This window comes from Poecilia latipinna, unplaced genomic scaffold (genome assembly GCF_001443285.1).
Source record: "Poecilia latipinna isolate Pla-1442-1.1 unplaced genomic scaffold, P_latipinna-1.0 Scaffold900, whole genome shotgun sequence".
Classification (NCBI taxonomy): domain Eukaryota; kingdom Metazoa; phylum Chordata; class Actinopteri; order Cyprinodontiformes; family Poeciliidae; genus Poecilia; species Poecilia latipinna.
In genome coordinates, this window is record NW_015113516.1 from 122574 (window position 1) to 138619 (window position 16046).

A 16046-nucleotide genomic window follows, 5' to 3' on the forward strand; every position below is an offset into this window, starting at 1 on the left:
ATATATATATATATATATATATATATATATATATATATATATATATATATATATATATATATATATATATATTTCTATATATATATATATATATATATATATATATATATAAACAAAAATTTTCTGTCCTGCTCATGAATTCAATTTATTTCCTAAAGGTCTTAATATCTGCAGTGATAAGGTGTTTACTGGGACTTCGGTTAGTTTGTGTCTAACTAAATGAATGTCAGACGATGCAATGTGCAACATCTGATATCAAAGTCTAGTTTCACTCCAGATATTTAAAGATATAAATTGCCTGTTTTTCTAATGGTAGTTAGCTTGGTCACAGAAGACAATTTGCTAAATCCACAACTTTATCAATCATAACTGGAGCATATTTAAGCATAAATGCTGGCTCTGAGAGTTAAGATAAACAAAAAGCCACCTTATATCCTGTCATGGTGGTGCTAGGTCTGCCTTGTGTAGCATTAGTGCAGAAATATCCACAGGTTTAAGTAAATCAATTTCCTACTTGCACATCTCCAGCTAAACGTGGCAGTCGGATTTTTTTTTTTTTAATTTTTGGGATATCTGTAAAAAATGTATTCCTGCCATCTTTATGTTTGGTGTTTATGTTTGCATATAATTGTTTGAACACACAGGAACATGATATCTGTTCTTCTTCTGGTATCTGGGAATCATAACCAGGGATGGACCAGATTGGTGAAGGTCCAGAATCCTCTTCCTGATGTCTCGGCTGATTTCTTTAGATTTTTCCACGATGTGTTTGAGGTGGTAATTCACCACATGCTTCTGGTGAATTACAACATAGTGAAACTACATGTTAAAGCCACTAAATCTGCATCTGGGAATTCATGGATCTTAGTGGTTAGTCTAAAGAAAGAGACAGTTTCTTCGTACTGGGACTCATAAAAATGGCTTATAATAATTGCAACTAACAATTATTTTAGAAACTTATTAATTGATTAATTGAATAAAAAATATTTGGCTGATTTTTCATTTAACCATTTAAGCCTTTTTTATACAACATTAGAAATACATTAAAAGATGCAAATAAACAATTCAGTTCCATTTTTTTTAAATAAAAAAATTATTGTATTGCTTTAAATTCAATGACGTAGCATTCCCTTAGTGAATGTTGGTTCATTTGTAGTAAAGGATGCTTCAGCAGCTGGAAAATATACCACTAACATCAAAATGAATTAAAGTCAATACAGGGTAGGGATGGTTTGTTTATTGTATACATTTATTTTTTGGGATTAACAGATATCAAAGGTACTTAATATGAGATTTTATGATTTTAGTTAAAAACGATTCGACTTAAAAGATATTTACCGACGTGTCTTTTTTATTATTATTATTATTGTAAATACAAAATGCATATCATTTTCTTACAGTTTTGGCTGAAGTTTTGTTCTGAGGTGTGTTGTTCTGTCAGACAGCAGCCTTTGTCTTAGTCTGCATGCTCTGGTTAACGATTAATCAATTACCAAATTAGCAGACGATTATTTCAGTTATCGATTCATCACGATTAATCGTTTCAGTCCTGATTTACTAACATACAGGGTGTTATTGGATACAAAAACTGTCACTTTAGTAACACAGTAATACAATAACATTGTATTAACCAAAAGTTGCTCCGTCTGTAGAATAGAAGATGGCAGTTAGGTCTGGAGATGTGCGCAGAAGGCCAATGAGGAAATAATTGGGGGTATCGCAGCAGAACCGAGCGCTGTGCTGCTCACACAGTGAGCTCACTGGGGGAGGCGTCTCCCCGGGGCCCATTTGTCTGAGAGATTGGAGCCCATCTTTTATTACTCAGCATAGCTTCACCATAGCAACCTCCAGCTCCTCCACCCGACCCCCTCCAACCTCTACACAAGCCAGAATCACATTTCTATCGCCGCTCCTCAGAGGACGCCTTTGACATCTTCCTGAGGCGTTCAGACTAACACACACAACCTCTGACACCTGAGATTCAGCCACAGTGGAGAATATGGAGATCTGCTAATCATCTGGGTTTGACCGTGTGATGGCAGACTTAGTGACTCCTTAAGTCAGAGATCTTTCTTTAGTCGTTTTACTCGAGCGCTTAGCTGCATCAAACCTCCGGCTCACTCTACAAGGCGTGGTGTTTGCATGATTTCTCCAATAAAAGTCAGACAGCATCCCCTTAAGCTTAACCAATAATTTATACTGCTCATTTTACCCAATGGAGCTGGTTAGACTTTAAATCGCCTAAAGGCAGGGAAATCCACTAAGACACAAACAAAGAAACACCACAGAAAGGCGATCGGAGAAAGTGAAATAGTGTTTTAATTTCCTTATGCTGGCAACACAGTTGCCCACTTTAACATACCGAACCACTGATTGGAGTTGTTTTTTCCACACAGATGTGTTTTTGTATCAAATGTGCTTGAAAAAAAAACTTTTAAGAGTTTTTTTTTTTTTTTTTCAGCACCCCTCTTCACCCTTAAAAACTGGCTGGGAAGAGATGTTTAGGAACACTCTGCAATCTATTTCAAGTCTCTTGCAGCTTCTTATAAAGTGCAAGGAGAGAAGGGATGGTGTCTTTTGATTAACTTTACATGAAATCCATAAATAGCATTGCAATTCTTCTTTCTTTTTTTTTTTTTCTTCCTTCCACATGAAATTCCAGGATGACTCATAATCGTACAGACTTTGAGCCTGGAGTATGACTCTAACTATAATGACTGTATTCATGAGCGAATGATTAAACGTCTTGGAAAGTGCTGCCTCTTCGCGTCGACTCCAGCAGCCACAACACTGTCAGCTCTCAGTGAGTGACACACGCTAAACGGATGAAATGCAAACCGCTAAGCTGCGCTCTGATGTGAAAATTGAAAAACAAAGAATACGTCATATTTACAGAAACTGTTTCCTTAAACTGTTTGCAGCTACAGGAGGAATCAAACCCTTTTTTTTTTAAAAAAGTGTAATCTGGAGGTTTCAAAACAAAAATCTCTCAGATGGTTTCCGAAGACATTCGTCTTAACAATTATGAATCCGAGTCCTTGTGAGATTATCTGGTAACCGCTTTGCTGTTATTATTTTTGTGATTATGAAGCAAAGCAAAGTTCACACAAGGGGTTCCTCAGGGCACAATTCTCACACCACTTTAATTTTGTATCTATGTTTCCACTTAACTTCCTCACTGAGTGCTTTTTATATAAAAAAAAATTAAAATCCCTGAACGGGGCGCCATGTTGTTCAGTGGTAGAACAAATGCAGATGCTATCTTCCTCAACGCAGTGGTCTCCAGTTCGATTCCCAGCCTCAAAGTGTTTGCTGCATATCTGCCCCTTCTCTCTCTGCCCTTCTTCATCTGCTGTTGAAAAATGGCCACTAATGCAAAAAAACAAAACAAAAAAAAAAACCATTTTATTTTCAAAATATGTCTGAACAATGTCTAAATGGCTCGTAGACGTCTAGGATAAATTCTGTAGATATCTGGTTTAAATGTCAACAGAACAAGAGCAACAACAAAATAAGAGGCTTACAAATGCAAACCCGATCTATGCGTAGTCACACATTTACATTTTTCTACAGATTAACTGGAGTCAATCCAAGTGAAATACACTCACAGTCCAATTCAATCCAGGTTTAATCCAATTTGGTCAGAGTGAGGCAGAACAGTCAGTCAGCCCTAATTACAGACTCCATGCTAAAAATTAGCTTCAGGAAATGATTTAGCTCATATCTTATTAACAAGGCAGTAATATTGATCTTCTCTGACAAACTACTTAGGCTTGAGCACAAAGGTGTAATTAATATAAAGCCTCACCCCCGTATCTACTACGATTTTTTTTAAATTGCATATTCTATTTAAAATTATAGGGCATTCATGCTTTGTTTTCCATATTGAATTTGTAAAATATCAACTACTGTATGGTCTACTTGGTTTATTTCGTGTAATTCTGCAGGCAGACGCCTGGCCGTGATGAAACAAGAACTGTGAGGCTGCGAGGCGTGTTACCTGCTGAAACAGCTCAGACAGAACAGATCTGCCCTAATAAAAAACTTTTTTTATTCTCGGTAGGTTTGATTACTGCAGGAATGTCTCTACTGGGTTCTACGCAAAAAAAAAGAACAAGAACAAGAATAAATTGGTGGGGCAGCTTCAGCTCACCCCAAAAGCTGCTGCCAGAGTCCTGACCAACACCAGCAGCACTGATCATGTTATACCGGCCCACAGCATTCTCAGAACCAGAAATGATCAACGGGAGACAATATTCAGGAAAAATTCGTTTCCCAGCTCATTTTTATCATGTCTTTGCTGCTTAATGTGTTTAAATCTGCATTTTACTTTTATTTAAAGTGATTTTTGTTGTTTCCTTTTTTTATGATTTGGCACTTTTTATTTATTAGTTTATTCATTATGTTTTTTTTTTTCTCTAACGTTGTTAAAAACTAGTGCCTTGCCTTAAAATATTTGGTTTTATAATATGGCTAAAAAACCCAAAAACAAAACAAAATTCATAGGGAAAATTTCAGAACCGAGGACGAAAGGACAACAGAAAATCAGCCAAACGGTTCCAGTGACTTGGCTTCGGTCCAATTAGACGGTCAGTGGAATGTGCAAACGTCAAATAAATAAATAAATAAATAAAATATTGATCTATTCTCCAAACACAAGACGCCCAGAATTCCTCGGGGATCAGAGGCAATATGCAGAACTAAACGACAAACATCTGCTGAACAAATGGGCTGTGCTTCTTTATGGTTTAAAAAAAAAAAAGATGACTGATCACTAAAATGATGATTTCCACCCCAGAGTATAATTATTGAGTTAGGCTTTTAAACATCTTCTTAGTCCTGTTTTCTTCTTCTTCTATTTTGAGCAGACAACTTTTCACGTTTAGCTACAATTCTGATATTTACTTCAAAGAATGAGATGCAATGTGCGCCAGAAAAGAAAGAAAGGAAAAAGGAAGAAAAGATAGAAAGATGTAGAAGTTTCAAACCTTAGCCCTCATATATATATATATATATATAATTTTTTCTTTCTTTTACCTTCAATACAGCAGATCCTCCACAGTCCGGAGTGCGTCAGGTCCCCTTTCACTTTCTTGCTTTGCATCTGGGTGTCGTCGGCGGTGACATTGGTGGCGTTGCAGATGTACGCCCGGGAGTAGAGCCAGTAGTCGGTGCCGATGGCGATGGTCATCAGGCTGAAAGCGGCGAAGGCCCCCGCGATGGCCAGCAGAGTCTGAACCCCTCGGTCACACCATGCCATGGCGTCTCATGCTGTGAGCATCCTCCTCCACCAGCGGTTTACGCACGCAGCGAGAGGCGCATTGATGCACAGTGGAGAAATCGCTGGCTGCTGCCAAAGACCAAGAGTCGACCCTTTCTCGGTTAGTTCCTTTTTTCTGTTTTTTCTTCTTCCCCCCCGCTCCTTAAACTTCAATCAGAGTTCTGTACGAGAGACACGCTGAGCTGAGATCTGCACAGCTTCTTTTTATTATTATTCCGCTGAAGGCGACGATTAGAAAAGCCACAGGTGGAAATAATAATAATAGTAATAGAAATCGTTTGACGAGCCTGTAAAGTTTTTTGTCGGTAGATTAATAGCTTAAAAAAAGGAAAGGAAGAAAGAAAGAAAGAAAGAAGAAAAAAACAAACAAACACAAATGTGCACTAACCATCCGCAGAGACGCTTCTCTTCTCAGTTTACTGTTTGGCATTAAAGCGCACAATGGATGGTGCATCCAGGCCACACCTTCCAGCGCTTTAAGCCAACCGAGAGCGGAAATGAGTGACAAGGAAACATAACACCACCAAGAGCAAAAAGAGATGCTGCTTCAAACGGTGATGACTTGAGGAGGATTTTAAGAAAAAAAAAAACGTACAGGGAAAACACTGAAGTCAACTAAATCAGCTGAACGCTAATCCCTACTTCAAAATGTCTACATTAGTGCACGAGGAGAGGAAAATCTGATTTGCGTTTGACTTTTAAGCAGCGAGTTTAAAGAAAGAAAAAAAAAGAGAAAGTAAAAGACATCTGTTCGGGAAAAGAATATGCATCAAAATTACTTTGAAGTTGAAGGTGTGGTGTGCAACTCATTAAAAAAAGAGATAATGCTGGCGGCACTGAAGATGTTCATTTTATTTCAGAATAGTTTTGTACAGTCTTTCTTTTAAAGGGGCAGTGTTACGTGTTTCCCAGGCGCATAGCACAATGTTTCCCATTTTATAGCATAATCAGTGTTATCAAAATGCTGTATGTCAAATATAACTTAAAAGAAATGTCACTTCCTGATTTAGCGCCTTGAAAATGGGTCTCTGTCTCTTTAAAAAGCTCAACGTTATATAAAAGAAAGTCATACAGATAAATAAGAGGTTCCAAAAAAACAACAACAAAACAAAAAACAAAACACAATATCGTTTTCACCGAGCCACAAATAAACGACGACGCCAATCTGACTGAACTCAGTGCAGGTTTTGCTCACATTGCATTTATGCTGTTGTATGACAGATAATATAGACAGAAGATTCTTGAGCACAGCGGTATTTACAGACAGGTGGCGTCGAGTTGTAGCCACACCGCCATTGTGCGCCACAGATTTACAGAGGAGCAATAAAGGCTTTAAAAAGGAGCTACTTTTGAAGCTCCAAAATTTTTCATATTAGCATGTTAGCTTGTGCATACGTCATATGGTACCCGACTATTTAATGTCCCAAATATGTCGAGAACAGCATCAGACAGTCAGGGGTCATCAGACACTTCTGTGCTTTATGTCTCGCTCTTCTTGGGATTATACTTGAAGTCAAAGTCATAATCATATTTGGAGCATATCCTTAACAGTTTCTGAAGACCAGCACTGTTTGTAGAGTATCCAAAAAATTATCCTCAAGTAAAAGGAAAACGTGGAGCGTTATAAAAAAATACTCCTAAAAGTAAATTTTTTTCAAAAATGTAAATGTAACTGAGAATATGTAACTATAGTAACTACCCAAACTCTGATTACCAAATCATCTGCGTACATCAGGTGATTGACTATGAGGTCACTGACTACATACTTATGTATTAATGGAAAGTTGAGGGGAAGAAAAACCTGTAGTTGGATAACTGCAGTAGATGGAGTCACATTTTGGGTTCAGCCAATCAGAGTGTGCTAAGTTGTTTACCTTTATTTATTGATTGTGGGGTTAATGAATGCAGTGAACTGGCTGAATATGGGGCGATGACAGTGTGCAGGTACAAAGAAATGTGTGTGATTTTTATGACAGCAAATATGAGCCTACAAAGCTCATATTATTCCGACTGCTTTATTTAAAAAACCCAAGCTTGAACAAATGATCAAAACCACGAACCTAAAACCCTCAACCCCCCCGAAAAGACCGATATCCTGAAGAGAAGTCCAATAAAGTTTTCCAGAGAAACACCACAAATCAAAGAAATCCAGAAGCCAATCGCCGAACTGCACAGAAGCTCGCTGCCACAAACAGCAACTCATGTTGCCAATTAAAAGCAACATGAATCTGAGTTATCTAAGGCCAGAGCCGTGGGTCGTGTTCAGTGTTTCCTGTCCTGCTGGGGGCGCAGCCCTCCTTCCACCTGACGGATCCTCTTCATCTTAGCCTGTTTTTGCTTTCCGAGCATATTGTCCTTGGGCTGCTTTCGCACATGTAAGAAACGCATGAAAGAGCCGTTGTGAATCAACATGAGCTTTAGAAAGCCGTCTTGACCAAAGCGGATGCGGTCATGAGGAAGGGGCTACTGGGGCACCACAGATAATGAATTTAATTATGATTGTCAGTTTTAGTTCAGAGATTCTGTTTGGTTTATTCCTATCTGTCTCTCTCTCTTTTTTTCCCCATCATGCTTAGCTTGAGAAATTACTGGTGCCGTTTTGCGATTTTATTCGACTAATTGATGTCTTCCCTCTCGCCAGCTTCCGTCTTTCTGATGCTGTTTTCCTCTTTTGGCTTTATGTCAAACACCAATGTTTTCTGTGACCTCTTCTTTTTTTTTTTTACTTGCAAATTTGGTTCTTATAGCATCATTAGCGAGCTCTAATTGCGCTGTCTTTTCTTTGAGTTTTCAGGGGTTGCCAGTCTAGCCGATCCAGTGAAAGAAAGTATAATTTGCCTGTTAGTGCATCACTCATTCACACGCCGACCTATCAAACCCTTTTGAGCCAGAAAACTAAAGGCTTCATCAGCTGCTGCGGGTTCTTTTCTCTAAAGTGATTTGGGAAAATTCAGACCAATTTCTGACAGAATTTTAGGAAGAAGACAAAAGCTTTTTTGGTTCAGAGTTCTTTTAAAAGAACGGCACAGAGAGAGAGAGAAGGCAAAGTAATTAGCCGAGAAAGTTGCAAATTGGTCTGAAGTAAAAGTTTGTCAGGAAATGAGACGAGAGAGAACGTTGGGAAATGCAACAACGTAAAAGAGAACATGCTGAGATTTATTGGGAAAAAAAAACGATCCCTTGTTTTAGGGTAATAAATTTAGGGTTTAAGTGGAAGTTTTTTTTGTTTTTTAAAGAAAGATCTGTAATGCAGTCATTAAAATGTATAACTACATCATCTGTTCGTTTCATTTAAAATCTTATAATGTGTAAGGTCAGAAATGAGCTACAAGAGATTCTCTTGTGCTTTTCCTTCCCTGGAAATGGGAACGTCTTAAATCTGCTTCTGTTGTTGACAAGATAAGTCAAATTTTAAATTATTTCAAGTTTCTCATTTTAGTTTAGATTAGAACAAAGTGAGAAATGTAACGGTTCTCCACCATGTGAAGGAAAATCCTGCAATTTCATACAATTTTGAGCAACTTTTCTGCTGCTTCTACAAAAAAGCAACAAGAAGAATACAAAGAATGATTCAGCTGGTGGATCACACTCACATCCTTACATCTGTGAGTGTGAGAGCTGCTGTAAAAGGAGACGCACATTAAACTTTTCTATTCAGCTGCGTCCAAACCCAGTTAAAAGTAATTTTAAGTGGCTCTTAATGCTAATTTAGCGCAGGCTCAGCAACCTTGGACCAAAGTGAAGATGTTTGTCCTTGATTCCCAGTGCCGACTGACATCCGACTGTTTTGATTAATCCGGTGGAGGAATAAAGATTTTGATCTGCTTTGCACAAGGCCAGAAGATTTCACATGCAATCGCTCTTCCTCTGTCTGATAGAGAAATCTTGGTCCAAACTGCGTCCAAGATCTTGATGAAAATCTTAAATGAGATGAATAATCTACGGCAGAATGAGCAGAAAATACCCAGTCTGGTGCAAAGTCCTAGTCAAAGTCCGGACCTCGGTCTGACTCGAGGTGTATAGCGGGGTCTTCAGTCCGACAAGCTTTCCAGAGATCCATTCTAGACTTTACATTTTTACTATTCAAATGGAAATATGAAACAGTAATATGTGGCACACTTTCGTCCAGTTGAGATTAATGGAGGTGGTTCATGTGCATCTTGCTGTTAGTCCCTCGATTATTCATCATAATTAATGCGTAATTTGTCTTAGTAAGCAGAGAAGAGGGTCTCAGACTCTTCAGTGAATCTTATTTCTTCTGTTTGCAATTTGCAGGTAAAAGCTGAGATCTGCAGACTCAAATAGATTTAAAAAGAGAGTCAGAAACAGGTTCAGTCGTGAAGTGAATCTGCTTCAGAAAAATCAAGTCGGTTGTGGAGGAGTTTGATCAGCTACCTACAAGCTAACACTCCTTGGTTTTCTGCTAACTGTCATGTATTTGGCCACAGTAATAATAACACTGGGTTGCAAAAATATATATTCTTTGTCTATGTTTGTTCAGCTGAATTAGGACTCATTTTGGACGGCTGAATCAGAAAACGACGTCCATTTAAATTAATATTTCTAATCTAAAAAAGGTTTTAGGAGGAAAGAAATGTTTTCAAACAGAGCGTATAAATGAAATGTTACAAACTTGGATTTCTGTAGATTGAATAATAAACACTGATACATGTGAATTGAACATTTCATTTTCATTGTGCTAAATTCTCCGTCTCTTTTCTGTCCTGGTTGAATCTCTCCTCATTGATCCTCAGGAAACCGATCCAGACGTGAGAACAAGCAACGCATTTCGATGCTCATGTTGCTCCATAGTTCAGAAAGTTGACCTGATTCAGTAAAACCAATGTGATTTTTGGCTTCAGCACATCCAAAATGACTCTAAAACAGTTGAAAAACCCCAGACAATATTTTTTTGGGGCTGTTGACCAGCAATATGTTTTCAAATATAACTAATAGATATAAATATGACACACAGGATGTGGGAATCACTACATTTACTTCACTCAAAGTTCAAGCCCAAAGCTTGGTGAATAAATAAAGGATTTATTGTCTGGTTATCCTTTACAACATGGAGACATAAAACAGGAACGCAGCCGTTTCCTCGTGAGCGATATAAAAATAATAACCGGTAGGACCAGGGGAAGTGAAGCATGGATCTGTCTGCTGCAGTTACAAAAGGCACTCTAAGCTCAGACAGTGTCTGGAGCAGAACAGAGAAATAAAACCAAGTGAGATGAAGCTACAAAAAAAAAAAATTAAATAAATAAATAAATAAATAAAGCAAACACATCGTCAGCCCCCAGGCTGTCAGAGCCTTGCTGGCAAGCTGTAGTTTACAGCAGCATTTCTTTTCTTTTTTCCTGACTGCCTTCTTCTCTTGCAGAGTATTGAAGACACAGAGACCTGCAGCTTATTTTAGAGGTAGTAATTAAGCAGAGGATTTATACGTCTCTGTTCTTCTGGCTAATAAAGTTACCAGCTCAAAGAGCCCAGCGCAGACGTGTTGGAACTGTTACGGCTCAGAAATATTTCCAGTCTTGGTCCTTTATGTTCATTAGCTTAGAGCAAGTTTTTCTTTCTTTGTTTTTCTCAGAGTGGTTGCTTCTTCCATCTGATAGTCTTTGCACCCTACAATAAAGACGAGGAATATATATATATAAGAAAGAAAAAACTAACCTCGCTTTATTCAACAGGATGTTTTGCATGACACACAGATGTGTTCGTCTCCCTATTCTGCTGCTCGGCTACCACACGGTGGCGTCAGAGGTCTGCTGTGTGAACCATCTGCTTGCTGACGATTCAGAATCTCTGCATGGTTGGCAGGGAGCAATTAGTGAAGTGGAGGGACTGAGGCGGAGTCCATACGAGACCTGATGGTTAAAGATTCATTTAAAAGACGCGGTTTCCTCTTTCAAAAGTTCTGAGATTTAAGCAGATAGATAGATAGATAGATAGATAGATAGATAGATAGATAGATAGATAGATAGATAGATAGATAGATAGATAGACAGACTGAGATTTGTTAAACCTCCCACTTGTCATTTGGTTTTGACGATTAGTAAAAAAATGTAGACATGAAAATTTACCTTGTAAAATAAAGACATGACTCGAAAATTTCTTTTCCAGTTTTGAAGTTGCAGGAATCCATGGTTGGTCATAATTCACCGATCCGATAATGTCTGTAACGGTACCGATATTAGAAAACAAACAAACAAAAACAAAAACAGACAGTGTATCGCAACAACGTGCCTGGTTCATAATGGCGGATCTATTCAGTTTAAATCTATGCTTTGTGCTCTGAGTGATGTCACGCTTTATTATTTATTTTATGTTTTATTTAAAATTCCTGATTGTATTTTCTGAACTATTTCACAGAAGGTTTGTTTCTATTCATTTTGACACGTTTGACCAGGGTCCTCGACCTGTTGCTTTTGTCCGTTTCAGTTTCTTTATGGTTTGTCGCTTCTACGTGTTTCACCAGGCTTGTGAACCTGCTGTTGTGTTTCATTCAGTGCTGGACTGAGTTTGTAACTCAGCACATTTACACCCATGTTTAAGAAAAGAAACGTCCAAGTTGGTTCAGAACTGTTTCTGTATCGGTATCGGCCGACGCTAAACCTAAAAATATTGATTTATTGAAAGTGAAAAAAGTGACTCAGTGAATCCCTGGTAATTGTTTTTTGTGTCTATGGCAAATATTTCAATATAATCTAAATAATATAATGATGAAACATGTGATACATGAAACATTTCCAAATTGATTCAAAATTTAATTACCTTTATTATATCAAAGTAATTACAATTTGAAGCACATTTTCTGTTAGAGCCTACAGATTCAACCGTTTTTATTATTATTATTATTATTATTATTATTATTATTATTATTATTATTATTATTATTATTTCAAAGCTGCAAACCCAGTTATTAACTATGTGAGGAGCAATATTTGAACATTTTGCCTGTAGCAGTAAAAATGAAAAAATAATGATTCATCCTGGAAGCTTTCCTGCTCATATATTCAAGGACGGCTGGTGCAGAAAATATGAGAGTTTTCTATAAACAGCAAAACAAAAACAGTTTCTTGAGTTTCACACCTAAAGTAAAAAAAATAAATAAAAAATTAATAAACATTACTGCAGTTTAGTTAATTTTGCCGTGACTTAAATCTCAACTTGCATCCTAAATGATTTAACTTGAATCAAGTTGAGTCTCTTCATCATTTTAAATTGCATATTTGTCACACTTTATCTGCTGTTAGGAAGAGATTATAATGTGTTGTTGAATACTGAAATATTTTATGTCCTTTTGTGGCACCAAAGAGACTTTGGTGGAAATTATTTACTTGATTTAAAAAGGAACGGGCTGAAAGTCTGTGTTGTCACAACAGAGACACTAGATGGAGCTATTGAAGAATAAAAAACAGAGCAAGAAAAGTCAACACTGGTCAATAATTGAAAAAAAAAACTGCACATGATGTATAATTTATGTGTTTTTTTCCTCTTTCTTTTCTAGTCAGTGGTATTAAAAGCCAATGTTTTTTTTTCCAGTCAGTCAGTGAATGGTTCCTGTCTATCATCCCAGTTCATTGGATCAGAACCTCACATCATCCTTTCATGGAGATTAGCATTTTCCATTTCACCATTAGCTCCAATTACGTACCATTAACCCAGACGGATGAATGCCAGCTCCCACAGTCACACTGAGGTCTAATATGTGATTGGTGAGAGTAGAATTACGGGCTCAGTTAAACAATCCTGTCATTCATTCATGGCTAAATTCCAAAAACAAAACCCAGAAAAGTGTCAAATTAAAGAGATAATTATATTATTTTTAAATTCTGCACCAGTGATGCTTTTCTACTTGTAAGTCAGCAGATTGTGATATTTTTCTATTTTCTTAACAGCAGATAAAATGTTACATTTTGCTGAAGAAAACAAACCAAAAACATATCGATATAGTATATATAAAGCAACATAAATAAATAAATAACAAAAAAACACTTACTGTCACATAATAAGACAGTATTCACTCACTTCATGTAAGCTTTTAAAAATGTCTTCATGCAGGCAGTATTGTTCTGGAAGCTCTCTGATTGTTGTGCGTTTAGACGTTAAAGCAGCGTTTCATGCTGTAGACCACAGTTTTCATATGTCTCTCTTAAACACTGGATTGGCTTCATTCCTGCTTGAGCAACAGAATGTTTAGAAAAGGTTCTGTCCACCTCAGCCCTCCTTTCTGAGGGGTTCCTCAGGGTTCAATTCTTGGTCCTCTTCTTTTTTTCTTTACGCTTTGCTTCCTTCAGACTCTATTTTCAGACACAATCGGATCTCTGTTCACTGCTGTACAGATGAGTGCAAAATGTCTCGTTCTTTGGGGTGATGAGACATACCTCTCTGGGGACAGTTCTTTCCTGTTCCAACTTTACCACACAGAAGTCCACCAAACAAAGTCTGTACAGACGCAGATGTGTATGTTGGACAAAGTTGAATGCCCCTGCACAGAGTTTTTATCCCAGCCTGACGGAACAGCTTTGGGACAGAGAGCAGACTGTGGTTCAAGTCATACCATCACTTTGCAGACCATCATAGAAGAAGAGCTGGAGCTGTATCACATCTTCATCCTTTTACCTAAACTGAGATATAATTTAAGTTAATATGTCCATAAATGCAAGTGACCCAATACTTTTGGCAACATGGTGCATTTGCATTCGCTCCCATATTTCCTGTAAGAGCGAAACACATCTTTCAATATATCTACAATACTTTAATTATTGTTTGAATACTTTTCTAAAAGTATATCTGAGTATTCTTGTGTGGTCAGCATATCACAAATCATGCTTTTCATTGTCTTTGTCATGATGTCAGAACCAGAGGCTTTAACGAGACAAGATGTATGTTAAACTTGCAGACCCACTTACCACTTCAGTAGGTGGTGGTAGTGCACAACAAAACCTTTATTTTTTTAAATTTATTTAGTGACTGCCAACAAGGAGCTCAAATCCTGCAGCTTTGGTGGTTCAGTGTACAGTTTTGTTTTCAGGGAGATTGAAATGTTTTAGGAGCTGAAGTAGTCAAAGAGAAAACAGGCAGCATTTAGCAAATCACATTAATTTTATTTTGTTGAGTCTACACCATCCAGTTCACATTTAACACCGTGAATATGACTGCAAAAAAATATTTCAATATATATATATATGCACATACATATTTCATGTTTGACTATGATACCATGTACTTATATACTACATGTCAGCTTAACATTACGCAGAAGCTCACACTGTTGTCGTGAAGCAGGAAGCAAAGCAGCTGTTGGACACACGGTATACGGAGCTACATAGGTGACACAACCTAACAGTTTTTACATACAGCGCCATTTATACAAAAAGGAGTTTGTGTGCTCGCCAATGATTTAATATGTACAGCGTTTAAAACGAGCAACTTTTTTTTTTTTTGTTTACAGCTCAGCCTACCAAAACGGTGCTTGAGGGCAAGAGTTGAGCTCATTTGCGGTTTGTGATGCACTGAATGTGTCGCGTTTCAGCGACAGAATGCTACAAACCAGTCATTTCACGTGGCGTTCTCACCATGCAACATTATATAGTAACAATAATTTCAATAAAAATACTGAACTGATTGCACGAGACTAAATATACGGGTCCAGTGAACGCTTGCTGCTGCATTAAATGCACACATGTAGGCATGATACATCTGTATGTTCTGACGTTACAAGGTGATCCGTTATAAAAATATGTCTCTGTAATTTGGGTTAATACTGCACACTATCCCGTGAGGGGAGGTATTCGGAGCTGGAAATCTCTTTTAGCAGTGTTTTCTTTCGGCACGTCTTACATTCACGACGACTTTATATGAAAATAGTTCTTAACTCCACCTGACGCAATCACATTCCACTTGAAACACGAGTAACCACACGTCCCTTCCGGTCTTATCACACTCCACATCCACAAATCCATTTGACTTGATGACCACAATCAACAGATTGCTGCTTGCTTTCTTTAGAAATGTTACCTCACTTCACCTTCTGTGAAAATCTGCTTGGCTAAGAACACATTTTCTGGTTCACAAAGTAAAGCTACTGTGCATTTTTCCATCATAAATTGAGAGAGAGCATGGTAAAGGCTATACATATTTATATATATTTTAGCTTTGCGAGTACACATAACAAGTATGTCTAAATTTAAACAGTCATCCACAAATTCAAATAACAGCTTTAATGCACCTTTACATGAGTCGTTAAAAATGCAAAACCCATAGTTTCTTCTCAGTGCCAGTGCAGTGAGGTGAAAACACGTTTATATTTCTGGAAGTTGACCAAAGGTCTGTGAAACATGAGAATGTACAGTGAAATACTCTGAGAATAGAAATTAGGCAATGATTACATAAATATCAGTCATATCTTTTCACAATCACTGCCATCCTGTATGCCTGTAGAACTGCTTGCCTGTAAAAAAAAGGGAGTTTTATATAATAAAGCTGATTTTACGTAGAGTGAGAGGATCTCTGCAGAGTTGTGCCATTCAAAACGTTTGTTCTGAAATGTGGTTCTGAACATAATGTAAACATGCTCGAAAAATAATGTGCACAATACATTTGCAGCAGCAAACTGCAGCTTGTAAAGAAATTTTATGATATAACTTTATTTTTTTAATGAAATAACTTTCCTGAGAAAGTTTCCTTAAAGTCGGCAACAAGACCGATTGGTTAATGCTTTCTATGTAAACTTCCCAGCCATATGTTCGGATTTTTT

General features: G+C 37.4%; 1 protein-coding gene across 1 annotated transcript in view; it reads right to left on the reverse strand.

Moving 5' to 3' along the window:
• The window catches only part of cacng4b (calcium channel, voltage-dependent, gamma subunit 4b), a 16355-nt gene extending 10511 nt beyond the window's left edge, over positions 1-5844 (reverse strand). Inside the window, exon 1 of the mRNA XM_015048703.1 lies at positions 5038-5844. Within this exon, the coding sequence (XP_014904189.1) occupies positions 5038-5260 (223 nt within the window). The 5' untranslated portion in view covers positions 5261-5844. The remainder of the gene's footprint in view (positions 1-5037) is intronic.
• Between the last annotated feature and the right edge of the window lie 10202 nt (positions 5845-16046).